General features: G+C 53.5%; 2 protein-coding genes across 2 annotated transcripts; both read left to right on the top strand.

Annotated features, from left to right (window-relative positions):
- Nucleotides 1–254: 254 nt before the first annotated feature.
- Nucleotides 255–1,976, top strand: LOC128978019 (parathyroid hormone 4-like). Its single transcript, XM_054395762.1, has 3 exons — nucleotides 255–343; nucleotides 1,574–1,778; nucleotides 1,860–1,976. Exons 1-3 carry the CDS (start codon nucleotides 255–257, stop codon nucleotides 1,974–1,976), a joined length of 411 nt encoding a protein of 136 aa, XP_054251737.1.
- Nucleotides 1,977–4,832: 2,856 nt separating this feature from the next.
- On the top strand, nucleotides 4,833–25,119 carry STK38 (serine/threonine kinase 38). The gene is made up of 14 exons (XM_054395843.1): nucleotides 4,833–4,861; nucleotides 7,953–8,085; nucleotides 10,933–10,984; nucleotides 11,133–11,255; nucleotides 11,997–12,080; nucleotides 14,063–14,186; nucleotides 15,500–15,654; nucleotides 16,549–16,651; nucleotides 17,340–17,401; nucleotides 21,155–21,272; nucleotides 21,922–22,045; nucleotides 23,438–23,533; nucleotides 23,763–23,857; nucleotides 24,988–25,119. Exons 2-14 carry the CDS (start codon nucleotides 7,955–7,957, stop codon nucleotides 25,116–25,118), a joined length of 1,398 nt encoding a protein of 465 aa, XP_054251818.1. The 5' UTR covers nucleotides 4,833–4,861; nucleotides 7,953–7,954; the 3' UTR covers nucleotide 25,119.
- Nucleotides 25,120–27,546: the final 2,427 nt, after the last annotated feature.

Genomic DNA, 27,546 nt, shown 5'->3' with positions numbered 1-27,546 from the left:
TTAAGAACAAGCTTAATTATTACAACCTAAGGAAGGAAATGGAGAAATGCCTATGAAATCTCTTCATCTCTTTCTGGTCTGTGTCACAAATGCACACACCTGATGCTGTGGGGGGTCCTGGGATGATGCATCATAGCACAATGCTCCACTTGTACCACTGCTTAAAGGCTAAAATTCATTTTGGCAGATGAAAGAAGGCACAGAGTAAAAAGATTTTTGCTCAGACTGTGGAACAGATTTAAAGAAGAGAGAAAATGTTCCTGCCCCAGAGAGCTCTGCAGCTGGTTACATTTTTGGCAATTCTCTTTTTTGCTTGTTTTGCAACATGTCAAGACATTGAAAGGTAAGCAAATATCATCCTTACTTAATTTACTTAATTTACCAGCAGTGCTCAGCTTGCCTTTAACAGGCTGTGTGCTCCCCTGCTGTCATTTACCCCAGGGCATGGTGGGAGGGAAGTTCTATACATTTGATCCAGCCACACTTTGCATCCCCCTCTCCACAGCATAAAATTAGACCAGTTGGGGTTTCAGATGTGTCCCATCCACCACAGTTCAGGTCATGCTTTGAACCCCAGTGCAGCAAACCCTGTGAGGTTCCCCACAAGCCAGGAGCATGCCACAGGCTGAAATTCCACACTGAGATTCCCATTCAGATTCAAATCTACACTGGGAGCCTCCAGTTGTAGGGAGCTGTCATCCAACCAGCCTGATAGCCAGAAATATTTGCATCCCAGAATTAGCCTGCCCTTCCCAGGCAATATCTGGCTCCAAATTTCTGGTTTATCTCCATGGTTATCTTTCTGGTTTTAACTCCATGGATTGATTTCAGTTAAATTAGTCCTGACTTACAGCTCTGGGAGAAAAGAAACAATCCCAACAATGGCAGAACACTGAGGTCATGAAAACAAAGAAATTTATTCTGGTATTTAAAGCTCTGAAAAGACCCCAAATTTGGGAAGGACCAGATCTCTGCTAAGGTCATTTTGTGACTGTTGCCCTAGTGCTCATGCTGCAGGCTCTGCAAGGGGCTGGCTGTGGGGACCAGCCTCGGGGCTGTGCTCCTCCTACTCAAATAACAGAATTGTTTTGGTTGGAAAAGACCCTTTGGGATCATTGAGTCCAACCATTCTCTAACTCTACCATGGGTGGTGCTAAACCATGGCCCTCAGCACCGCACCTCCTTCAGGGCTGGGGACTCAACCACCTCCCCTGGGCAGCCTGTTCCAGCTTCTGAGAACCCTTTCAGGGAAGAAGTTTCCTCTATTATCCAATCTAAGCCTCCCCTGGGGCAGCTTGAGGCCATTTCCTCTTCTCCTGTCAGCTTGTTCCTTGGCAGAAGAGACCAACCCCCACCTGGCTCCAACCTCCTTTCAGGGAGTTGTAGAGAGCCAGGTCTCCCCTCAGCCTTCTCTCCAGGCTGAACAACCCCAGTTCCCTCAGCTGCCCTGTTCTCCAGACACCACCGACTCTCCTTCCTCAATCTAGAGAAGCACCTCAGACCGATGGCCGCCTCGCTAGGAGCTCGCAGCCGGCTGTGCTGTGTTCCTAACTGCCCCTCTCTTCCCTTGCAGCAGGAGAGCGGTGACCGAGCACCAGCTGATGCATGACAAGGGGAGGGCGTTCCAGGGGCTGAAGCGCCTGATGTGGCTGCACCACGCCCTGGGCAGCGTGCACACAGCCAGCAGCAGGGATATTTCGCTTGCAGATGCCATGTGGGATTCGCAGGAGAGCCAGGATCCGTCGGATCTCTACGACCTCATCAGCAGAGAGCAGAGTGCAGGCCTGAGGAAGCTGCTGCAGGAGCTGCTGGAAGAAGAGCAGGGCTTCCCCCCACTAAAGCAGCTGGATTTGCTGCAGTATGTGAAGACCCCCAAGGCTAACTGGAACCCACAAGACCTTTTCGACCTCCTTCAAATCAAAGAGCTGGGTGGCAAGAGAGATCCTGTGAGCCAGCCCCAGCACTATTCCCACTAGCCTGCCCTCAGCTCTGCCCATCCATTGCTTTAGCTGTGTGATGTGAGGAAAAGCTCTAGCACAAGTGAACTGCAAAAGCAAAGCAATGTCCCTGTGTTCATTAACTGCTCATACACTGACAGATCCATAGGATGGGTTGGCTTGGAAGGGACCTTAAAGATCATCCAGTCCCAACCCCCTGCCATGGGCAGGGACACCTCCCACCAGCCCAGGTTGCTCAAGGCCTCATTCAACTTGGCCTTGACCACCTCCAGGGAGGGAGCATCCACAACCTCCCTGGGCAACCTGTGCCAGTGTCTCCCCACCCTCATTGTCAAGAACTCCTTCCTAATCTCCAGTCTCAATCTGCCCTCTTCCAGTTTCAATCCATCCTCTTGTCCTGTCACTATAAGCCCCTTTTAGGGACCCCCAGTTCTCTCCTCAACAGGCAGCCAGAAGCCATTTGTCCCAATCCAGAAACCTCTTTCCACAGCAGCCCCCACCCTGTTTGTTTGATACTGTAGGGCTGTGGCAGCTTTTTGTAGCTCCTGTAGCAGGAAGTTTGGGTCATTACTCTGCATATTCCCAGGCTCGCTTTACTTCCTAATACAGATTTTCTTCTATGTCACACCTGTCTGCAGTTCTGCCCTGCCCTAATGATTTTCTTTATGCTTTAGGTCCAAATATTTCTTCTTCAGCACAAAGGGTTTAAGGCTCTCATCTCTCAGTTTTTTTTTTTTTTTTTTTTCCCAGAGTGGCAAAACTTTTGCCAGGCCACAAAGGGAGAAGTTGGCAGAGATCCTACCCTCAGACATTCACCTGATGAGAATCAGCTTCCAGGGTCCCTACTGGAGCCTGTTGTTTCAAGACCTGTTCTTTGTCAGGTGGACTCTTGTCCAAGAGCTCCCATAGTGTATCAGGTTTTCTTGGCAGAAAACCAGCTTCAGGAGGCCACCTGTGCTTCCTGAAAGAGGCTGCAGATGATTTGGCTGTTAACCTTTCCTATGGGACTGCCTGGCTCTGTCTAAGCAAAATCAGTTCTTGCAGAAATTCAACCTCTGTCATGTGTCACAAATCCATCAGTTTGCCACATCAGGACACCACCTGAAATCCTGAAATTCCTCTGCTGCTGACAAACTCCAGCCATGTCTGCAGAAGGTGATTAAAGCCCAAGAGCTCCTTGATGTTATCAATAATCAAAACCCTTTTCACCCTTTTTTTTTTTTTTTGGGTAGGAATGTAAATAAAGTGAAGCAGAATCTTCTCTTGCCAGCGTCTCCACACATTTGGGAATATGGGATTGCATTTCTTTCATCATGCCTGGCCTCAGAGCCCCCCATTAGATTCCCAAGGCCAACTGATCTGATACTGAAACAGGGAATTTCAGATGTTCCTGAAGACCCAAGTGGGATGAGATGCAAACAGGTTATAGAATCAGAGAATGGTTTGGGTTGGAAGTGACCTTAAAGCTCATCCAGGTCCAACCCCCTGCCATGGGCAGGGACACCTCCCACCAGCCCAGGTTGCTCAAGGTCTCATCCAGCCTGGCCTTCAGCACCTCCAGGCAATGAGTTTGTTGAGCTGGAATGGGGAAGCCCTTCCCCCCTACGCCAGATGTCAGAGCATGGATAAACCCCAGGGGACCTGACTCTATAAAGCCCAAACCTCTCTGGGTCCTGCTCAGCACATTGACTGTGGTGTCCTCTTGGACCATTTTCTGAGCCCTGGGAGGCTGAGGTTGTAGCCCCTCCAAATGGGTCCTTTCCTTAGTGTGCAAAGCCAATCAGCACAGAAGAGATGAGCTGTTTGCTTGATGTCAGTGCTGCAGAAATGGGTGCTAGGTGAGAAATCACAAATCCAGCCCCTGGGAGCTCCAACAGCAGCGGTTTATGTACAGTAAATGACAAAGAAATGACACAAGACTGGTGATGTGATCCTGCACACATGCTCCATCTGTTACCTGATTCGTTATACTAAGGTGGGCCTACACTGACCTAAGTTGAGGTGCTGGAGTGTGTCCAGAGAATGGCACAAAGCTGGGGAAGGGTCTGGGGAAGAGGGCTGGGGAGGAGCTGCTGAGGGGACCTGGGGGTGTTCTGCCTGCAGGAGGCTGAAGGGAGACCTCATTGCTCTCCACAGCTCCCTGAAAGGCAGTCGGAGCCAGGGGGGGGTTGGTTTATTCTCCCACGGAACAAATGACAGGACAGGAGGAAAGGTCCTCGAGTTTCTCCGGGGGAGGTTTAGGTTGGACATCAGAAGAAATTTCTTCCCTGAAGGGGTTCTCAAAGACTGGCCCAGGCTGCTCAGGGAGGTGGTTGAGTCCCCATCGCTGGGGGTGTTCAGAAGCCGCAGAGATGCGGTGCTGAGGGCCACGGTTTAGCAGCAGCCTTGGCACGGGTAGTTAATGGTTGGTCCCGACGATCTTTTCGAACCGACCCAACCCCACGGTTCGGCAGTTCCCTGCCGCCCCAAGATGGCGACCGCCTCCCCTCAGCGCCTCCCGCCGCGCGCTGCGCACGCGCCGCAGCCCCCCGCGCCCTCCGCCCCCGGCCTCGCGGGCTGCACCCCGCCCCGGCGGTGGCAGTGGGCGGGGCGCAGAGGCTCCGCCCCGTGGGCGGGGCCGGGGCTGGGCGGCGGGCGGCGCGTGCGCGCTGCCGCGGAGCTCCCGAGGGCTGCTCGTCGCGTCCCGTCCGGTCCCGTCCCGTCCCGTCCCGTCCCGTCCGCCGGCGGTGCGGGGGGGGGAGGGCTGCGGCGGTGTTGCGGTGGCTCCGGTCGCCCCGGTACCGTCTCTCACTCATTCACCGGCTCCGCTCTGCCTTTTCGCAGCCGCTTCGCCCTGCTCCGTGTTACCGGGATCCCGCCGTCGCTTTCATCTCCTCGCCGCTCCCTCCTCCCGGGGGACTCCGGTAAGCAGTCCCCCCACTTGTTGCTATGGAGATCCCCGTGTTTCCCCCCACGCACCGCCCACCCCCTCCGGTGGTCTACATGGCCTCCGTGCCCTCTTCCCTCCTTCTGGGGCCCTTCGGCTCTCCCGGGGCGGGGGCAGTAGGCAGAAGCCCCCGTGTAGCCCGGGGGTCCGTTGGGGTTGGGTTCGGAGACTCTGCGTTCGGGGCCGTGAGGTCCCCGCTGCCCCTGGGGTGGCCGCGCTGCGGGCGCAGAGCGGCGGAGGTCCTCTCCTCTCCCTTGTTCGGGGAGCTTAGGCTCCTTTTGTCTGCTCCCGGGGCTGCCGTCGGGCTCCTCCGCCAGCGGGGCGGGTCGGGGCCGCACGAAGGGCCGCGGAGCCGCCGCCCCCGGGCAGGCTGCCTTTGAGTCGAGTCCCGGTGCCGTGAGCATCCTGCCCTCCCCGTCACCATCGCAGCGCCGCGGTGGGTGTCGGTCGGCTCTGAGCGCCGGTCCCCGTGGGGAGGGCACCCGGGCGCCAACAGGTGGTTGGCACTGCTGCTGCCAGCCCCGTCCCTTCTTCCTTTCTCTTCTCTTCTTTTGTCCGCAGCCCCTTGGAACCGGCCCCTGCCGGGTGATTTTCGTTCTGCTCTCTCGGAGGTGAAAAGCAGGGGCTTGGCTTTCACACCTCCCTGGGGGTGCGGTGCCATCTCCTCGGGGGGTGCATGGAGAATGCCACCTGGCCCTGGCATGGTGTCACTTGGAGCTGCTCCTCCATAAAGTCCCAATTCCATCTCAGACCCACCTAGCTGGAGGGCTCCATCACAAGGAGGCTGTGACTGCAGCAGACAAACCCCTTGGTGTCTGCAGAGGAGGGCACAGTCGTGCTGCCTTGGGAAGATCTGCACAGAGTAAACAGAGAAGAACAACTCAAGGCCTTGGTGCCACCTGGGCAGTGTCAGAAGGGGAAGTGTCCAGCCTGGCCTTGCCTGCAATCTGGAGGGCTGGTTGTGAAACCAGGTTAGCTTACTGTGAGTTATCATCAGAGAATGGCTCAGGTTGAAGGGACCTCAGAGATCATCTCCTCCAACCTGCCCATGGCAGGGACAACTTTCAGCTGGACATGGCTGCTCAAGGCCTCGTCCAAGCTGTCCTTGAACACCCCCAGGCAGGAGGCATCCACAAACTCCCTGAGCAGCCTGTTCCAGAGTCTCACCACCCTTGTATTGAAGAACTTCTTCCTCAGCTCCAGCCTAACCCTGCTCTCCCTTAGCTTCAGACCATTCCCTCATCTCCCTTTGCTGGACACCCTTATGAAAAGTTATGTGGTGACCTGGAGAGCTGCCCTGAAGAGGTTGTTTTACACTCCAAATCTTTGCCTTTTCCTGCATTTTAGAAAGCAGAGCTGGGTTGTCAATTATGCCCTGAGGATGTGCTGCCACTTGGGACTGGGGTACTCTCTATATAACAGAGTCCAGTATAGAGAAACATGGAATCCCAGAATTGGTCTTGGTTGGAAAAGACCTTTAAGATCATCCAGTCCAACCCTTAACCCAACACTACCAGGTCACCACTAACCCATGGCCCTCAGCACCACATCTCCAGGGCTTTTCAATCCCTGCAGGGATGGGGACTCCACCACTGCCCTGGGCAGCCCTTGGCAACCCTCAAGAGGCAGAAATTGTTCCTCACGTCCAACCTAAATCTCCCCTGCTGCAGCCTGAGGCCATTTCCTCTTGTGCTGTCTCTTGTTCCTTGGGAGAAGAGACCAACCCCAGCCTGGCTCCAGCCTCCTTTCAGGGAGTTGTAGAGGGCAATGAGGTCTCCCCTCAGCCTCCTTTTCTCCAGGCTGAACAACCCCAGCAGCTGCTCCCCAGCCCTGTTCTCCAGACCCTTCCCCAGCTTTGCTGCCCTTTTCTGGCCCCACTCCAGCCCTTCAATGTCCTTCTTGGAGTGAGAGGCCACTGAGCCCAGTGTGTGCCTGTAGGAACCTCGCAGGGGGGTTGGGTTTTATTTCCTTTGAGCTCCATCTCCTGCTCTGTGCCCCCAGGTTTTGCCAGATTTCTGTGTGAGAGCAGCCAAATGCCTCTTTTCCCTTCATTCCTCTGTTATCAGATAGCTTCCAGAATTTTGATATCCCACAGGAGAGGAGACAGCAGGCGACTGATGGAGTCATGTCTGCAAGGGTCACAGGAAGAGGAACTGGATTTGATGTTTCAGTTGTAATATTTCTGGATTTTCAGCATTGGTTAGAGCTAGAATCTATTGGGAGAGAGAAACACTCACAGCACTGCCTGAAATTGTGGTTTCTGAGGCATCATGTTTCTTTAGTTTCCTTCCCTCTTATTTTCAGATCAAAAAAAATGTTCAAAACAGGAAGTTTGACTTCGTACCTTTTATTTTGTAAGACTTTTCCTTACTTAGGCTTAGCTCAGACACCCAGGCTGTGTTTGCTCATCCAGCCTGGCCTTGGACACCTCCAGGCAGGAGGCAGCCACAACCTCCCTGGACAGCCTGTGCCAGAGTCTCACCACCCTCACACTGAAGAACTTCTTCCTCAGCTCCACTCTAACCCTGCTCTGCCTCAGCTTCAAACCATTCCTCATCTTGTCTCTGGACATCCTCAGGAAAGGTCCCTCTGGAGCCTTCCTGTAGGATCCCTTCAGGTCCTGGCAGGCAGCTCTAAGGTCCCCCTGGAGCCTTCTCCTCTCCAGGCTGCACACCCCCAGCTCCCTCAGCCTGTGCTCACAGCAGAGCTGCTCCAGCCCTTGGAGCATCTTTGTGGCCTCCTCTGGCCTCACTCCACAGCTCTGTGTCCTCCTTCTGCTGGGGACACCAGAGCTGGAGGCAGGATTGGAGGTGAGGTCTCAGCAGAGCAGAGTCAAGAGGCAGAATCCCCTCTCCTGCCCTGCTGCCCACACTCCTCTGGCTGCAGCCCAGCACACAGCTGCCTGCTGGGCTGCAGGAGGGCACTGCTGGCTCCTGGGGAGCTGCTCAGCACCCAGCACCCCCAAGGCTCTTTCTTCAGGGCTGCTGAAGGCAGCTGAAGCGATGGCAGCTCTGGTTTGAAGGTTGCTTCTCCTTTACAATATTTCCTCCCTTCTTCTTTCCTGACAGCCATGGCAATGACAGGCCCAACACCCTGCTCCTCCATGAGTAACCACACCAAGGAGAGAGTGACCATGACCAAGGTGACCTTAGAGAACTTCTACAGCAACCTCATTGCGCAGCACGAGGAGCGAGAGATGAGGTAAAAAAAAACAAACCCAAACCCTTCTTTGCTTTCTGTCCAAAGTGGGTAAGAGCCAACCACACATGAACTGCATTCAGCTCTTCTGCAGCCAAAGGTAAAATTGACCATTTGGGCTGAGTGTCTACCTGTGAGATGGGCACCTGGGTGAGGCTTGGCACGAGCAGCTTTAACAAGGGTTTGGAGTCACAGGATGAGGGGCAAGGGCTTTGGGCTGGGAGAGGGCAGATTGAGAGTGGAGGTTAGGGAGAAATTCCTGCCAGTGAGGGTAGGGAGACACTGGAACAGGTTGCCCAGAAGGGTTGTGGGTGCTCCCTCCCTGTGAGGCGTTCAAGGCCAGGTTAGATGAGGACTTGAGCAACCAAATCTAGTTGAGAGGTGTCTATGTCCAGGGGGTTGGAGTAGATGAGCTCTGAGATCCCTTCCAACCTGAGCCATTCTGTGATTCTATCAACCTAAAGCATCATTTTCAGTTTGGGTTACCAGGTGGGGTGGAGATGGCTGATGAAGAGAATTTCCAGGCACTGAGGGATTGCTGTAAGGAATCTACTTCCTCTCTGTGTCAGCTGAACTCAGGGATCTCTTTAAATCCCTCAATCAGAATCTCACAAGTGATCCAACACGAGTGTTGCTTCTACCTTCCTCTGCCCTGGTGAGGCCACAGCTGCAGTCCTGGGTCCAGTTCTGGGCTTCCCAGTTCAAGAGAGACAGAGAACTGCTGGAGAGGGGACAGCAAAGGGCGACAGAGATGCTGAGGGGACTGGAACAGCTCTGATGGGGAAGAGCTGAGAGAGTTGGGGCTGTGTAGCCTGGAGAAGAGCAGCCTGAAGGGGGATCTGATCAATGCTGATCAATACTTCCAGGGTGGGGGTCAGGAGCATGGGGCCAGGCTTTGTTCAGTGGTGCTCAGGGACAGGGCAGGGGGTAAAGGGCACAGACTGGACCAGCAGAAGTTCCATTTGAACATGAGGAAGAATGAGGGTGGCAGAGCCCTGGAGCAGGCTACCCAGAGAGGTGGTGGAGTCTCCATCTCTGGAGTCATTCAAAACCCACCTGGACACCCATCCTGTGCAAGCTGTTGTGGGTGACCCTGCTTTAGCCAAGGGGGTTGGACTAGCTGACCTCTAGGGGTGGTCCCTTCCCACCCCTACCATTCTGTGACTCTGTGAGGTCTAATCCACACAGAAAATATCACTGACTTAATTCCTTCCCTGCTTTTTTTTTTTCCCTATAGCTTTTTATTCTGAGTGCTCTTTGCTGCTGCTAAAACCTCAGTGACAGAGCTGGGGCTGTTCAGGATCCAGCCTCTGACTCAGCAGATGCACTGGAACTTCTAAGTCAGGTTGTTTGTAGCAAGAGGAGGGTCTGTGGATGTGATGTGGGGTTAAAATGGTGTTGACCCAAGTGCAGATAGGGCCCATTAAGGATATTTTGGGGGGATTCTGGCATTGCTGGGTCATGCTGAGCTGTTTCCTTCTGGGTATTGCAGCAGCTGGGTGAAGTCTGAGTGTAGAAAGTCTGAGTATAAAGCACCCTAGAAACACTGAGGTTGGACAAGACCTTCAAGACCATTGAGTTCAGCATGACTAGACAGGGCTCCCTGGGCACTGAAATAAGGGCAAAGCCTTTTCAAAGTGCCTGATTGTGGAAGTGATAACCCAAAACATTATCAGGGCAGAGCAGCTGTGCTGTGGGCCAGGGGACAGGAAGAGGATCTTGTGAAGAATGACGTGCCACGAGGAGAAGGAATTTTTCAGTGTATCCATTGTATTACACCACTAAAAACACACAGGGAGCAGGACCATAGAGCTGTTGAGCTTGGAAGAGAGCTTTGAGATCATCCAGTCCAACACTTCCCCCAGAGCTCACAGCCTCACCACTGCTGCTGAGCCACTGCCCCTGAACCACATCCCTCAGCACCACATCCATGCAGCATTTAAACCCCTCCAGGGATGGGGAATCCCCAACCTCCCTGGCCAGCCTGAAATCTGTATGTTGGCTCTGGCCTGGCTGTCAGAGAGAGAGAGAGAGAAGTTCTGGTGTCCCCAGTAGAAGAAGCACACAGAGCTGCTGGAGTGAGTCCAGAGGAGGCCACAAAGGTGATCCAAGGGCTGGAGCAGCTCTGCTGTGAGCACAGGCTGAGGGAGCTGGGGGTGTTCAGCCTGGAGAGGAGAAAACTCCAGGGGGACCTTAGAGCTGCCTGCCAGGACCTGAAGGGATCCTGCAGGAAAGCTGCAGAGAGACTTTTCCTTAGGGTGTCCAGAGACAAGCCAAGAGGGAGGCAGAGCAGGGTTAGAGTGGAGCTGAGAAAGAAGTTCTTCAGTGTGAGGGTGGTGAGACTCTGGAACTGCCTGCCCAGGGAGGTTGTGGCTGCCTCCTTCCTGAAGGTGTTCAAGGCCAGGCTGCATGAGGCCTTGAGCAGCCAAATCTAGTTGAGAGGTGTCCCTGCCATTGGCAGGGGGGTTGGAGTAAATGATCTGTGAGGTCCCTTCCAACCTGAGCCATTCTGTGATTCTATGAAGAACTGAACCCAGATCTCCTCACTCTACATCCACAGACAACACAAACCTGCACTTGACTAAGATGTGAATCTCCAGGCAGGTTTAAGTGGTCAGAATGAGAGAGGACCAGGTTGGATCTTCAAGGTCTTTCCCAGCCAAAATGAATTCTGTGGTCCTCTGATTGGTGAAGCTGCAGTATTGGATTCTTCAAAACCAGTCTTGGTCTGAGTCTGTCTCAGCTCATGGACACTTGTTACTTGCTGCCATCACATCCTCCTTTCACAGAGCAGATGTCCACAAAACAACATCAATGACTCAATCTTTGTCTACCTTGTCTCTGCTCTAGACAAAAGAAGTTGGAACAGATGATGGAAGAAGAAGGCTTAAAAGATGAAGAGGTAAGGCCTGTGGAGAGGTGACCTTGCTACAAGTGATTTTTCTCTTACAAATGGAGAGTTGCCATCTTGATGTGGAACTGCTGTGCTCTCTCTGGAGCCCACCTTGCAGAATTCTCATTGTGCTTTGTTTTTTTTCCCTAACCTCCAGAAGAGGATCAGGAGGTCAGCCCATGCCCAAAAGGAGACAGAGTTTCTTCGCCTGAAGAGAACAAGGCTTGGTCTGGAGGACTTTGAGTCCTTGAAAGTCATTGGCAGAGGAGCATTTGGAGAGGTAAGGCCAGGAGAGATGACTCAAAGCATTGCAGGGAACTGCTTGAGAGAGTCCAGCAGAGAGCCCCAGAGCTGCTGCAGGCAGTGGAACATCTCCCTGTGGGGACAGGCTGAGGGAGCTGGGGCTTGGAGCTGGGAGCAGAGGAGCCTGAGGGCTGCCCTCAGTGCTGGGATAAAGATGTGCAGGGCTGGAGCCAGGCTCTGCTCAGGGATGGCCAAGGACAGCACAAGGGGCACTGGGGGCAAGCTGGAGCAGAGGAGGTGCCACAGGAACAGAAGGGAAAACTTTGTCCCTGTGAGGGTGACAGAGCCTGGATCAGGCTGCCCAGAGAGCTTGTGGAGTCTCCTTCCCTGGAGACTTTCCAAACCCACCTGGCTGTGTTCCTGGTGCCCTGCCCTGGGTGATGCTGCTCTGGCAGGGGGTTGGACTGGATGATCTCCAGAGGTCCCTTCCAACCCTTAACATTTTGTGATCCCTGGCACCACTGCAGGTCAGGTTGTTCGGGGCTGTGAGGAACCTGCTCTGGTTGGGGATGTCCCTGGGGACTGCAGGGGGTTGGCCTGGAGGAGGTTTGGAGGTCCCTTCCCACCCAAAGCAGCCTGGGGTTCCATGTGTGGTCGACACAGGTGGTGCACTCACGGTGATGGCATTAAATGGAAGCTTCCACAGAGGAAGCTTCCCTCAGGAGTTGTGGTGCTGATGCTCTGCTTGGCTTCACTTCACTGTTTGTGTGCTTCCCAGGTGAGGCTTGTCCAGAAGAAGGACACAGGACACGTCTATGCCATGAAGATTCTGCGCAAAGCTGACATGCTGGAGAAAGAGCAGGTGAGGAACAGCCCTGGGGGGCACTGCTGCTGGCTGGGCTCCAGTTTGTGCCCATTGCCCCTTGGCCTGTCCCTGGGCACCACTGAGCAGAGTCTGGCCCCACCCTCTTGCCCCCCACAGCTCCTTTAGCTCTTGCTGAGCATTGCTCAGCTCCCCTCTGGGGTTGCTCTTCTCCAGGCTCTCAGCCTTTGCTCCTCACAGAGCTGCTCCAGGCCCCTCAGCTCCTTTGTGGCCCTCACTTGGACTCTCTCCAGCACTTCCCTGTCTCTTGAATTGGGGATCCCAGAATGTTCCAAGAACTTCTAGTACCTGACCTCATCTTGATGGGAGCTGCAGTTGTTGCACCTTTTCTAAGAGGCTCTTTAGGCTGCCCTCACTTTGGGCTTGAGCACATGGGCAGCAGAGGTCTGGATTTATCTTTCTCCAGTGAAATGGTTCTGTCCCTCTGATTAATGTTCCTCTTCCTCCTTTTGAGATGATTTCCATGTGCACATGGTTCAGTGTGTAAATGTCAGGATTGGTGGTGTACTGCAATTTGTGCTTGATGGGATCAGATCTGAACATCCCAGAGGTGCAGCTGCTGGAGGTCTGACTCAGAAGGAGCAAAGGGAGCAGCATTTCTCTCTCAGAGATTCCCTCTGCTTGCATTGCTGGAATCTGATGGGGGGAGAAGACAAATTTCTTGTTCAGCACTGGGACAAATCCAGGAGGCACTCTGGGTGTGTTCACACAATCAGGAACTGGTTCCCATTTCTGGAGGCTCTTGGTTAAGATCCAAACAGCTTCATGCAGCACTCTGAGATCAGTGCTTGTGTGGGGGCAGCCACATGGGAGGAGGTGCTGAGTGCTCTGAGGAGAGCCAGGATTTGAGAGTTCTGACTGGTGGAGTTTTCTGCAGGAGAGCTGGGGAGGGACTTTTGACAAGGGCTTGGAGTATCAGGATGAGGAGCAATGGCTTTGAGCTGGGAGAGGGGAGATTGAGACTGGAGATGAGGAAGAAATTCTTGACAGTGAGGTTGGATGAGGCCTTGAGCAACCCTGTGTGTAGAGGGAGGTGTCCATGCCCATAGCAGGGAGGTTGGACATAGATGATCCTTAAGGTCCCTTCCAACCCTTGTCCCAAGTCCCTCCCCAGCTCTCCTGGAGCCACTTCAGGTACTGCCAAGGCTGCTCTGAGGTCTCCCTGGAGCCTTCTCTTCTCCAGGCTGAGCAGCCCCAACCCTCCCAGCCTGTCCCCACAGGGGAGGTTCTCCATCCTCTGATCATCTTTGTGGCTTCCTCTGGATCCTCTCCAGCAGTTCCATGTTCTTCCTGTGCTGGAGGCAGTGCTGCAGGTGGGGTCTGAGCAGAGCAGGGCAGAATCCCCTCCCTGTGCTGCTGCTCTCCTGCTCTGGATGCAGCTCAGCACTCAGCTGGCTCTGGGCTGCCAGGGACCACTGCTGCCTCCTGGGGAGTTTGTCACCAACTGACACCCCCAAAGGCCTCCTCCTCAAGGCTGCTCTCCAGCCATTCCTCACCCAGCCTGGATCTGTGCTTGGGATTGCCCTGCCCCAGCTGCAGGACCTTGCCCTTGGCCTTGTTGAACCTCCTGAGGTTGTCTTGGGCCCAGCTCTGCAGCCTGTCCAAATCCCTCTCTGGATGGCAGCCACACTGAGGAGTGAAATGGGGTTGGTGTTCATTGGGATTTATTTGTGTGGGGGACAAAAAACATTCTGGGAAAGGAAAGCAGCTGAAGGAAAACTTCTCACCTTTTGCTGTCAGAAGCAGGACTTTGGGCTTGGATTTTGGACAGGTTTGGCTGTGGAAGGGTTTTGAAGGGTTTAACTCTGGAAGGCTTGCTGGTGTCTGTTGCCCTCCTGCAGAAGCCTAACTGCTAGCTGTGCAACATTTGATGCTTTTCAGTGCAAGTTTTGAGTTGTCTGTGAGAGAAATCTTAATAAAAGCCCAGACCTGGCATGAATCCAATCCTCTCTTACCTGCAGGTTGGCCACATCCGTGCAGAGAGGGACATCCTAGTGGAGGCTGACAGCTTGTGGGTTGTGAAAATGTTCTACAGTTTCCAGGACAAGCTAAACCTCTACCTCATCATGGAGTTCCTGCCTGGAGGTAACTCGCCTCAAACCAAGAGGCTGATTCCCTTCTGTCTCTGCAGAGATTTCTAACTCAGTTACAAGTGTAGGCTGGGATGGGTCCAGATTGGATGTTAGGAGGAAATTCTTCCCCAGGAGGGTGGTGAGAGACTGGCACAGGCTGCCCAGGGAGGTGGTGGAAGCCTCATCCCTGGAGGTTTTTGCAGCCAGGCTGGAGGTGGCTGTGAGCAGCCTGCTGTGGTGTGAGGTGTCCCTGGGCATGGCAGGGGGGTTGGGACTGGCTGAGCCTTGAGGTCCCTTCCAACCCTGACAGTTCTCTGATTCTATGGAGTGGATGTGGTTGCCACACTGGACCTGACTTTGTTGAGGACACAACTCACTGTAAACCTTCCTGCTTTTAGGAGCTGAGGTGCTCTGAGGTTCTTTGGTCATGCTCAAGGTTATCTGCTTGGGTTGTTTAGCTGCAGATGTTTGAAACTTGGCCTTCATGTTCTGCTGGTTCTTCTCACCATGCTCTGGCTGGCTGTAGATCCATGACATAAGCAGCTCTTGGTTTTCTAACCTTTCCCTCCTAGCTGGCTTGCAGCAGAAAGAATCATAGAGTTGTAATGATTGGAAGGGACCCCAAGGCTCAGCCACTTCCAACCCCCCTCACCACGGGCAGGGACACCTCACACCACAGCAGGTTGCTCAGAGCCACATCCAGCCTGGCCTTAAAAACCTCCAGGGATGAGGCTTCCACCACCTCCCTGGGCAACCTGTGCCAGGCTCTCACCACCCTCATGGTGAGTCCTGTTTTTTTTCAGAGGGTGCTGCTGCTGCCTGTCTTCAAATGATCATAGAATCAGAGAACTGTTGGGGTTGGCAAAGCCTTCTGAGATCATCCAGTCCAACCAGCAACCCAACACCACCATGGCCACTAAATTATGTCTCCAAGTGCCATGGCCACACATTTCTTGAACACCTCCAGGGCTGGGGACTCCACCACCTCCCTGGGCAGCCTCTTCCAATCCCTGACCACTCTTGCAGCAAAGAAATTTTTCCTAATCTCCAACCTAACACAACTTGAGGCTGTTTCCCCTTGTCCTTCTTCCCTGTTCCCATCTTTTAAGGCCCACTTCACCCCTCTGTGAAAAGAGAATAGTCCAGGGTTTGTCATGGAGGTGCTGGGGAACTGCATTTAGCTTGATGTGAAATCAGTTTGGATTTCCTGAGGCTTTCAGTGGCTTGGGTTTCTCTTGGGGAATGTCCCAAACTAGCAGGAGTGGAGTTTGTGTGTCTGTTTGTCTTGACCTTTGCTCTTTTGGTGGGGGTGGGGGTGGTTTCTAGGTGACATGATGACACTGCTGATGAAAAAGGACACTCTGACAGAAGAGGAGACTCAGTTCTACATCGCTGAGACCGTGCTGGCCATCGACTCCATCCATCAGCTGGGCTTCATCCATCGAGACATCAAACCAGACAACCTTCTCCTGGACAGCAAGGTAGGTGCTCAGCACTGCCCAGAGGCTGGGGAGGACACAGGCCTTGTCATTTGGTTCATGAAGAGGCAGTAGGTCTTTGTAATTTGTAATACTGACCTGCAGGTGTTCAGGGCCAGGTTGGATGAGGCCTTGAGCAACCTGGGCTGGTGGGAGGTGTCCTGCTCCAGGCCTCCAGCACCCTCACACCAAAGAGTTTTCTTTTCCTGTTCAGGTGGAACCTCCTGGGTGCCAGTTTATGCCTCTTGCCCTGTCCCTGGGCACCACTGAGCAGAGTCTGCCCCCAGCCTCTTGCCCCCCACAGCTCCTTTGTCTCTTGCTGAGCATTGCTCAGCTCCCCTCTGGGGCTGCTCTTCTGCAGGCTCTCAGCCCCAGGGCTCTCAGCCTTTGCTCCTCACAGAGCTGCTCCAGGCCCCTCAGCACCTTTGTGGCCCTCACTTGGATTCTCTCCAGCAGTTCTCTGTCTCTCTTGAACTGGCAAAGCTCAGAATGCTCAGAGCAGTTTCTCTGGCACCCTCACAGAAGTTTTTCTGTGCCTTCATTATCTTTAAGGTCCCTTCCAACCCCAACCATTCCATGAATCTCTGAATTTAAAGTGTTTCTTTTCACCCATTGGAGTCAAAGCACAAAGCAGGGCCTGCAGCTCCCTCTGCAGAGCTTTGCTTTTCACTCTGCAACAGTCAGGAGCTTGCAGGAGCAGAAGATTCCTGAAGTCAGCAGCTCCTGGGCCTCTCTGCATGCAGTGGATGCTTGAGTGTCTGTGCACATCCAGGGTGCAGCAAGGAGAGCTTTGGTTCATGATACAAAATAAAGGCAGGGGGAGAAGCAGTAAAGTTCCTTTGCTGTGCTGCTGTCTCAGCTGGGTTTGTGTTATGGTTTTTGTTTGTTTGCTTCTAGGGCCATGTGAAACTCTCAGATTTTGGTCTCTGCACTGGCCTGAAGAAAGCTCACAGGACAGAATTTTACAGGAACTTGAACCACAGCCTCCCAAGTGACTTCAGTAAGTTGGTTGCCTGCAGAAGTTGGGTGCCCCTCAGAAGGGTAGCTGCGCTCACACCACTGTGAGGCTGGGAGGCCATACTGGGGAGGGGGCCTAATGATGAATGTGGCATCCTGGGCTGTGATTCTGCTTGTCTGTAACACAGATGTAGCAAAACAACTCCTGCCCAACCTGCCAGGGCATCTCCATTTCTAGAAGGTTGTCTTTGAAATAGACTCTGCTGGAGGTCTCCTTCATGTGTGCAGTAAAGCTTGGAGGAAATCTCAGTGGGACTTGGGAGGTGCTGGCTGTGCCTTGTGTGCTGTTTGGATTCCTCAGGGAGCACAAAGTCTCTTGGAATGCTGAGGGATTTTCTCAAGGGGGTGATGGTTTGGAACTAGGAAGAGGCAGATTGAGAGTGGAGAGAAGGGAGAAATGTTTGCCCCTGAGGGTGGGGAGAGCCTGTGCCAGGCTGCCCAGAGAGGTGAGAGCTGCCCCATGCCTGGCACCATTGCAGGTCAGGTTGTTTGGGGCTGGGAGCAACCTGCTGTGGTTGGGGCTGTCCCTGGGGACTGCAGGGGGTGGGACTGGAGGAGCTTTGGAGGTCCCTTCCCAGCCAATGCAATTTATGACTCCATGATCCTGTGATCCACTCTAACTTTGCCCAAGGATGCAGCAGGGGTCAGTGATGTATTCCAATCTCCTTCAGCTTTCCAGAACATGAATTCCAAAAGGAAAGCAGAGACTTGGAAGAGAAACAGACGGCAGCTGGTAAGGCCATTTCACCTGCCTGGAAATGCTCTCTGCTGGGCTGCTGCACCCAGGGGAGAGAGGCCTTGAGGGCAAGGGACAGAGACCTTGAGTTCAGGGGACAGAGCCTTGAGTTCAGGGGATAGAGACCTTGAGTTCAGGGGATAGAGACCTTGAGTTCAGGGGACAGAGACCTTGAGTTCAGGGGACAGAGACCTTGAGTTCAGGGGACAGAGACCTTGAGTTCAGGGGACAGAGGCCTTGAGTTCAGGGGACAGAGGCCTTGAGTTCAGGGGACAGAGGCCTTGAGTTCAGGGGACAGAGGCCTTGAGTTCAGGGGACAGAGACCTTGAGGGCAAGGGACAGAGACCTTGAGTTCAGGGGATATAGACCTTGAGGGCAAGGGACAGAGACCTTGAGTTCAGGGGATATAGACCTTGAGGGCAAGGGACAGAGGCCTTGAGTTCAGGGGATAGAGACCTTGAGTTCAGGGGACAGAGGCCTTGAGTTCAGGGGACAGAGGCCTTGAGTTCAGGGGACAGAGACCTTGAGTTCAGGGGACAGAGGCCTTGAGTTCAGGGGACAGAGACCTTGAGTTCAGGGGACAGAGACCTTGAGTTCAGGGGACAGAGGCCTTGAGTTCAGGGGACAGAGACCTTGAGTTCAGGGGACAGAGACCTTGAGTTCAGGGGACAGAGACCTTGAGTTCAGGGGACAGAGACCTTGAGTTCAGGGGACAGAGGCCTTGAGTTCAGGGGATAGAGACCTTGAGTTCAGGGGACAGAGGCCTTGAGTTCAGGGGATAGAGACCTTGAGTTCAGGGGACAGAGGCCTTGAGTTCAGGGGACAGAGACCTTGAGTTCAGGGGACAGAGACCTTGAGTTCAGGGGACAGAGGCCTTGAGTTCAGGGGACAGAGGCCTTGAGTTCAGGGGACAGAGACCTTGAGTTCAGGGGATAGAGACCTTGAGGGCAAGGGACAGAGGCCTTGAGTTCAGGGGACAGAGGCCTTGAGTTCAGGGGACAGAGGCCTTGATTCAAGGGACAGAGGCCTTGAGTTCAGGGGATAGAGACCTTGAGGGCAAGGGACAGAGGCCTTGAGTTCAGGGGACAGAGGCCTTGAGTTCAGGGGACAGAGACCTTGAGTTCAGGGGATAGAGACCTTGAGTTCAGGGGATAGAGACCTTGAGTTCAGGGGATAGAGACCTTGAGGGCAAGAGACAGAGGCCTTGAGTTCAGGGGACAGAGGCCTTGAGTTCAGGGGACAGAGGCCTTGAGTTCAGGGGACAGAGGCCTTGAGTTCAGGGGACAGAGACCTTGAGTTCAGGGGACAGAGGCCTTGAGTTCAGGGGATAGAGACCTTGAGGGCAAGGGACAGAGGCCTTGAGTTCAGGGGACAGAGACCTTGAGGGCAAGGGACAGAGGCCTTGAGTTCAGGGGACAGAGACCTTGAGTTCAGGGGATAGAGACCTTGAGTTCGGGGGATAGAGACCTTGAGTTCAGGGGACAGAGACCTTGAGTTCAGGGGACAGAGACCTTGAGTTCAGGGGACAGAGACCTTGAGTTCAGGGGACAGAGACCTTGAGTTCAGGGGACAGAGACCTTGAGTTCAGGGGACAGAGACCTTGAGTTCAGGGGATAGAGACCTTGAGTTTAGGGGGACAGAGACCTTGAGTTCAGGGGATAGAGACCTTGAGGGCAAGGGACAGAGGCCTTGAGTTCAGGGGACAGAGGCCTTGAGTTCAGGGGACAGAGGCCTTGAGTTCAGGGGACAGAGACCTTGAGTTCAGGGGATAGAGACCTTGAGTTCAGGGGATAGAGACCTTGAGTTCAGGGGACAGAGACCTTGAGTTCAGGGGATAGAGACCTTGAGGGCAAGGGACAGAGGCCTTGAGTTCAGGGGACAGAGGCCTTGAGTTCAGGGGACAGAGGCCTTGAGTTCAGGGGACAGAGACCTTGAGTTCGGGGGATAGAGACCTTGAGTTCGGGGGACAGAGACCTTGAGTTCAGGGGACAGAGGCCTTGAGTTCAGGGGACAGAGGCCTTGAGTTCAGGGGATAGAGACCTTGAGTTCAGGGGATAGAGACCTTGAGTTCAGGGGACAGAGACCTTGAGTTCAGGGGACAGAGACCTTGAGTTCAGGGGACAGAGACCTTGAGTTTAGGGGGACAGAGACCTTGAGTTCAGGGGATAGAGGCCTTGAGTTCAGGGGATAGAGACCTTGAGTTTAGGGGGACAGAGACCTTGAGTTCAGGGGATAGAGGCCTTGAGTTCAGGGGATAGAGACCTTGAGTTCAGGGGACAGAGGCCTTGAGTTCAGGGGACAGAGGCCTTGAGTTCAGGGGATAGAGACCTTGAGTTCGGGGAATAGAGACCTTGAGTTCGGGGGACAGAGACCTTGAGTTCAGGGGATAGAGGCCTTGAGTTCAGGGGACAGAGACCTTGAGTTCAGGGGACAGAGGCCTTGAGTTCAGGGGATAGAGACCTTGAGTTCAGGGACAGAGACCTTGAGTTCAGGGGACAGAGACCTTGAGTTTAGGGGGATAGAGACCTTGAGTTCAAGGGACAGAGACCTTGAGTTTAGGGGGACAGAGACCTTGAGTTCAGGGGACAGAGACCTTGAGTTTAGGGGACAGAGACCTTGAGTTCAGGGGACAGAGCCTTGAGTTCAGGGGACAGAGCCTTGAGTTCAGGGGACAGAGCCTTGAGTTCAGGGGACAGAGACCTTGAGTTCAGGGGACAGAGGCCTTGAGTTCAGGGGACAGAGGCCTTGAGTTCAGGGGATAGAGACCTTGAGTTCAGGGGACAGAGACCTTGAGTTCAGGGGACAGAGACCTTGAGTTCAGGGGACAGAGACCTTGAGTTCAGGGGACAGAGACCTTGAGTTCAGGGGACAGAGACCTTGAGTTCAGGGGACAGAGACCTTGAGTTCAGGGGACAGAGACCTTGAGTTCAGGGGACAGAGACCTTGAGTTCAGGGGACAGAGACCTTGAGTTCAAGGGACAGAGGCCTTGAGTCCCTTCTGAGTTCTCAGCAGTGCTGACATAGAAGGACTCCTGCTTTTTCTTCTGAAAAGAGGAGTGCCACCTCTTTGTCCTTCAGCTGGTGACATCTGTGCTCAAGACAGCACTGCCACAACTATTTCCATTGCTGCCTGGTGCCTCCCAGCTGAGCCCCTCAGTTCTTGCCACATCCACTACAACAAATGAGCCCAGCCCAGGCCATACTCACAGTGGTGTGTGGGATCTTGCCCCATTTCCCTGGTGGTAGTTCAAGACTCCTTCTTTGCAGAACCTGAAGGGGCTACAAGAAATCCAGGAAAGGACTTTTGACAAGGGCTGGGAGTGCCAGGACAAGGGCAAATGGCTCTGGGCTTGAAGAGGGCAGATTGAGACTGGAGATGAGGAAGAAATTCCTTAGAGTGAGGGTGGGGAGACACTGGCACAGGTTGCCCAGGGAGGCTGTGGCTGTCCCCTCCCTGGAGGTGCTCAAGGCCAGGCTAGATGAGACCTTGAGCAGCCTGGGGCTGGTGGGAGGTGTCCCAGCCCATGGCAGGGGGTTGGAGCTGGATTCCCTTAAGCTCCCTTCCAACCCAGCCCATTCCATGAATCTATGACTCTCTGATCATGTTGATTTTTGTCTCTACACAAAAGCTTCAAAGAAGGTAGCTAAAGGATCTCAAGAGGCAATCAAGGTGTCCCCAAAAAAAAGCCCTCTGTAAGTTCCCACTCCCAGTTTTCCCTAAGGATTCCTAACTGATGGTATCTGTTCCAGGCTTTCTCTACTGTGGGCACCCCAGATTACATTGCCCCTGAAGTCTTCATGCAGACTGGCTACAACAAGCTCTGTGACTGGTGGTCACTTGGGGTCATCATGTACGAGATGTTGATTGGTGAGGAACCAGCAGTGCCACAAGGCTTGGCCAGGAGCTGTGCTGCAGGACCTGAGTGCAGTGATGGGCTGGGCTCAGGGCCTCAAAGCCCCCACTCCTTGCATGGGTTGTGAGCTGTGTTCTGATAACCACAGGAACTATTTTTGTCCAGCATGAGAAGGACACAGAGCTGTTGGAGTGAGGCCAGAGGAGGCCACAAAGATGCTCCAAGGGCTGGAGCAGCTCTGCTGTGAGCACAGGCTGAGGGAGCTGGGGGTGTGCAGCCTGGAGAGGAGACTCCAAGGGGACCTTAGAGCTGCCTGCCAGGACCTGAAGGGATCCTCCAGGAAGGCTGCAGAGAGACTTTCCATGAGGGCATCTAGAGACAGGGCAAGGAGAAAGGATTTGAAGCTGAGGCAGAGCAGGGTTAGAATGGAGCTGAGGAAGAAGTTCTTCAGTGTGAGGGTGGTGAGACTCTGGCACAGGTTGCCCAGGGAGGCTGTGGCTGCCTCCTGCCTGGAGGTGTTCATGGCCAGGCTGGATGAGGCCTTGAGCAGCTGGGTGAAGATGAGAGGCATCCCTGGCTGTGGCAGGGGGGTTGGAGTAAATGATCTGTGAGGTCCCTTCCAAGCTGAGCCATTCACACAGCTGCACCTCTCTCCCTTTCCAGGTTATCCTCCGTTCTGTTCAGAGACTCCTCAAGAGACATACAAGAAAGTCATGAACTGGAAAGAGACTCTGACCTTTCCTCCAGAGGTTCCCATCTCTGATAAAGCAAAGGATCTTATTTTAAGGTGCCAGCCTTATGGTTTGCCACTTAATCCAGTGCTGAGTGTCTTGTCCTGCACACTGTGCTGTGTACCTCTCATAGCTTGCTTCATGTGACAAAAACCTGCTGCTTGTGACAGCTGCTGCTTGTGTGCACAAGCAGCAGATGCTGAACTCCCTTCTCAAGCACATTTGTGTCTCAGGGGGCATTTAGTGGAGCCCCAGCTGTGAGCTAGACCAAAAAGAAGCTCCCATGTAGGTGCTGTTAGTCTGGCAAAGCTGCCCCTCTCCTCTGCTCTGCTGAGACCCCACCTCCAGCTCTGGGGTCCCCAGCAGAAGGACAGGGAACTGTTGGAGTAGGTCCAGAGCAGGCCAGAAAGATGATCAGAGGGCTGGAGAACCTCCCCTGCTGGGGCTGTTCAGCTTGGACAAGTCACTGAGGAGACCTTAGAGCAGCCTTCCAGTACCTGAAAGGGCTACAGGAGAGCTGGGAAGGGACTTTTGATGAGTGCTGGGGGTGACAGGATGAGAGGGAATGAATTGAAGCTTGAAGAGGAGAGATTGAGACTGGGGATGAGGAAGAAATTCCTTAGAGTGAGGGTGGGGAGACACTGGCACAGGTTGTCCAGGGAGGCTGTGGATGCCTCCTGCCTGGAGGTGTTCAAGGCCAGGCTGGATGAGGCCTTGAGCAAGCTGGGCTGGTGGGAGGTGTCCCTGCCCATGGCAGGGGGGTTGCAGGAGATGATCTCTGAGGTCCCTTCCAACCCAACCCATTCTATATGAATTCTTATTTTGCCTGCCAGCTTCTCATGGAAGCAGCTTCAGTCTTGCCAGAGCTGGCTTCTGACCACAGCAATGGGGAGAGGAGAAACTTCTTTAGTGTGAGGGTGCTGGAGCCCTGGAGCAGGCTGCCCAGAGAGGTTGTGGAGTCTCCTTCTGTGGAGACTTTCCAAACCCTCCTGGCTGTGTTCCTGTGTGCCCTGCCCTGGGTGATGCTGCTCTGGCAGGGGGGTTGGGCTGGATGATCTCCAGAGGTCCCTTCCAGCCCCTGGCATTGTGTGGTTCTGTGCAGTGGAGCACACAAAGCTACCCCAGGGCCTGCTGCCTTGTGCTCCTCCACTGATATGGTCAATCACTCCTCTCTTCCCAGGACAGGAGGTGAAAGGTTTGAGCTTCTTAGGCTGTAGATGTTCTGAGTGGTGCTGAGATGGCCCTGCTGTGGCAGAACCTTGTGTCTGGCTTGTAGCATTTCACCTCCCTGGACACAGCTCTGTGTTTTGCAGGGGGAGTTCTGAACCTTCTCCATTTATTTGTCAAGAAGCCCCCAGCAGTCCCAGCTCAGAAAGCTCTTCCATCCCTGGATGGGATTGCTTTCCTTTTTCATTCTTCCTTCATTTTCATTCTTCCTTCCATCCCAGATTTTGCTGTGAATGGGAGCACAGAATTGGTGCATCTGGTGTGGAGGAAATAAAGAGTAACCCATTCTTTGAAGGGGTTGATTGGGAGCATATCAGGTAAGAAGCTTTGCAGAAAAGCAAACTGCTCTCCTCTCTGGTTCCTCTTTGACCAAGGGAGCAGCTTGCCTGGCACTCCTCATCTCTGGACTTGTTTGGTTCCTTAGCTGGAGCTGTGCTGAGGTTTTAGGTGCCTTCAGGCTTTGATTCTGTTAAGAAATGGGAGGTGGCTGAGTCCTGCTTGCTGCTGCTTTTGATGTCCTAATGCTGAACCTGCTCTTCTTGGCAGAGAGAGGCCTGCTGCAATCTCCATAGAAATCAAAAGCATTGATGATACCTCAAACTTTGATGAGTTCCCAGAATCTGACATCCTTAAACCAACAGGTAAAGGCTTTCCTCCTGCATGCAAACAACTCTCCCTCTGCCATGGGCTAGTCAGGGAGAGGATCTGGCTAGATCCTGGGGGGCAGTTCAAACTGTTAGCTGCTAGCTTGGTGGTGGTGGCAGGGGGGTGTGAGCTGTGGTTTGGGCTTCAGGAGGTAGGATGCAGGTTGGTGGTTCTCAGTTGTGCCCTGGGATAGGACAAGGGGCAATGGATGGAAACTGCAGCACAGGAGGTTCCACCTCAACATGAGGAGGAACTTCTGCACTGTGAGGCTCCCAGAGCCCTGGAGCAGGCTGCCCAGAGAGGTTGTGGAGTCTCCTTCTCTGGAGACTTTCCAGCCCCATCTGGATGTGTTCCTGTGTGACCTGTGCTGGATTCTCTGGCCCTGCTGTGGCAGGGGGTTGGACTGGATGATCTCCAGAGGTCCCTTCCAACCCCTAACATCCTATGAGCTGTGAATGATGTGGCAGCAGCCTGGGAAAGGGCATCTCAAAGAGGCAGGAGAGCTCCCAGCAGGTACAGATCCCAGCAAGACCTCTGAGCCCTGTTCTGTGAGTGCCCCTTGGCACTGCCTGATTCCTGCCAGCACATCTGGGGCTTGGTGTAGGAGGTGTGGGGAAGGCAGAAGGGGTTGGTGTTTGGATGTGAACCTCTCAAGGATCTTTGTCTTTGGAGGAAACCTCAGGAAACCTGTGGCCAGGGGACATGGCTTGATGGCCATGGTGGTGTTGGCTTGATGGTTGGCCTGGGTGATCTTGGAGGGCTCTTCCAACCTTGGAGGCTCTTCCAACCTTGGAGGGCTCTTCCAACCTTGGAGGGCTCTTCCAACCTTGGAGGGCTCTTCCAACCTTGGAGGGCTCTTCCAACCTTGGAGGGCTCTTCCAGCCTTAATGGTTGTGATTTCTGTGTCCAAGCATGGCCACACTTGCTCCATGCCTTCCCTAACCACACCCCAGCACTTCTTGCCTGGGCTTGGATGCTGATCCCCAAATGCCTGGACCGATGCTGATTCCTTAGAAGCTTCTTCCCCTGCCCCACTGCTACTGTTTGGTAGGAAACTTGGGACCTTCAAAGGATAATTTGATGTTTGTTTGTTTGTTTGTTTTTTCCTCCCTCTCTGTCCTGTCAGTGGCAACAAGCAACCACCCAGAGACTGACTACAAGAACAAGGATTGGGTTTTTATCAACTACACCTACAAGCGTTTCGAGGGCCTGACAGCCCGGGGGGCAATTCCCTCCTACATGAAAGCAGGGAAGTGATTCCTGGGACTTCTGCTGAGCCATGGAATTCTCTCCCTGGACTTTGGGTTTATATCCAGTAAAGAACTTTGGTTTTTTATTATTTTTTTTTTTTTTTAGTATCTATATATATACACTTGAGGGCTATCAACTCTTGGGAGTCTCCTGCAGGCTCCTGCTTGTTCCTGAGGAGTTTGTTTCCTTTCCTGCACCACTGAAGAGAAATTCCACACAAAAGTTTGCCTCATCTCTGCTGTTTCAGGAGCAGGAGTTTTGTTTTCTTTTTTTTTTTTTTTTTTTTCCTTTTCCTTTGGAAATTCTCTGCCAGGCTGTGCAGCCCCCTCAGGAGGTGAGGGCAAGGCCTTCTCCTTGCTACCTGCTGCTTGCCAGCCCTCTGTGAAGTGACAAAACTCCATCTGCCAATCCTGTCAGCCCTGCTTGCTCCCTGCCTGAGGACTTCAGGACAGAGGAAACCAAGCAATAATGGAAGCTGGAGCTCCACAACTCTCCAGGAAGCTGTCATGGAAGGACACCACTTGGATTGCCTTAACCTTCAGTTTGTACTGCTGGGTTTGCTGCTGCTGCTGCTGCTTGGAAGCCTCTGGATCAGCCTTTCTCACCTCTCTGGCAGTGGCCTCCAGCTGCCATGCACTTTACTTCTGGTACTGAGCTGCAGATAACTTTGGGACAGTGACCCTCAAGCCATTGAAATGTTGGTGGTTTTTTGGTTTTTTTTTTTTTTTTTTTTTTGTTTTTTGTTTTTTCTAAATTAAATCATTGTGCACCACTTTTTTTTTTTTCTTTTCTAGACACAGCCATAAGAGAAAGGAGGCCATAAGAGAAAGGAGGCCACTTCTCCCACCAAGCACCAGCAGCCTTCAGCTCCTGGGTGACAGGATGGATCCAGAGACAGTGACAAACAGCTTGGGAGCACGAAGTGGATGTGGAATTAGAGCAGAGAGGGAGGGAAATTCATTTAAGCTGAGCCTTGGTGGGCAGCTTGGGCACAGGCTGGGGCAGCCCTGAAGGTTCCTGGTCCTGCTGCTGCCATCTTTTGGCCACTTCCAAGATCTGCTGCTCCTTGGTGGTTTAGAGACAAAAAACATCTCCTGTGGCCTTTTTGCTCTTGGATTGGAGCAGAACAGTGTTGGATCTTTCCAGGAGTCCTCCTGGAGGCCTCTCTGGCTTTTCCTTACAGGGCTTCTCATGTTGGCATGGCTGAACCATCTGTCCCTGTAGCCTTCCAAAGAGGTGGTGCCTGATGGAGTCACTTTTGGGGCAGTGGAACCCACTCTGTCCACTCTCAGATGCTTGCCTGGTGTCACTTCAAGCAGTGCATCCACTTCTGATCAGGTTGCTCTCCAGGAGAGCCCCAAAGTGCCTTTCCTTGCCTAGGTGTCCCTCAGAACACCACTGCATTTTGGGAGGGAGGCTTCTGCCTCAGCTGAGCCTTTTGCCTAATTCCTTTTCCTCCCTGAGCTCCACTTTGCTCCTCTTTTGTCCTTACCTCTGCACTTCCAGGTGGACCTTTGGGGCCTGCCTGGTCCCAGGCTTTCATTTACAGTTGGGTTTGTTTTGAAGAATAGAAATTGTCTGAGGTTTCTAAAGGTACTGATTGGAACTGGCTTGGATTCTTGCAAACTTTTCTTGGTGCTGAACACCAGCTGCATGGCACAGGCAGAAGAAAACCCAACCAGCTGTGTAGGCACCCAGTGGGAGCAAAGTTTCCCAGGAGGAGGAAGGCTTCCAGTCAGCTTCAGTCCCAACTGTCTAGATTAGGAAATGAAGGGAAAAGAGTTGGTAGTGAAGTTTCCTTTTACTGGCTGCTTTTAGGGCATTTTCACCTAGTGGTGTTTTGACTTGAGTGCCATTGTGGAGGACTGCTTCATCATCATCATCATCATCAAATGGCTTAGGTTGGAAGGGACCTCAGAGATCATCTGCTCCAACCTCCCTGACATGGGCAGGGAGACCTCTCTACTAGACTCAGCTGCTCAAGGCCTCATCCAACCTGGCCTTGAACACTTCCAGGGAGGAGGCATCCCTGGACAGCCTGTGCCAGAGTCTCACCAGCCTCACACTGAAGAACTTCTTCCTCAGCTCCACTCTAACCCTGCTCTGCCTCAGCTCCAAACCATTCCTCATCCTGTCTCTAGACATCCTCATGAAAAGTCTCTCTGCAGCTTTCCTCTAGGATCCCTTCAGGTCCTGGCAGGCAGCTCTAAGATCCCCTTGGAATCTTCTCTTCTCCAGGCTGAACACCCCCAGCTCCCTCAGCCTGACCTCAGAGCCTGTCTTGCCCATTGGAAAATCACAGCAGGGTAGGGGTTGGAAGGGACTTCCAGAGATCATCCAGCTCAACCCCCTGCCAGGGCAGCATCACCCAGGGCAGGTCACACAGGAACACAGCCAGGTGGGGTTTGAAAGTCTCCACAGAAGGAGACTCCAC

Source organism: Indicator indicator, chromosome 35 (genome assembly GCF_027791375.1).
Source record: "Indicator indicator isolate 239-I01 chromosome 35, UM_Iind_1.1, whole genome shotgun sequence".
NCBI lineage: Eukaryota > Metazoa > Chordata > Aves > Piciformes > Indicatoridae > Indicator > Indicator indicator.
Note: the sequence above shows the minus strand (reverse complement) of the source record. Positions and strands in the feature narration are given on the sequence as shown.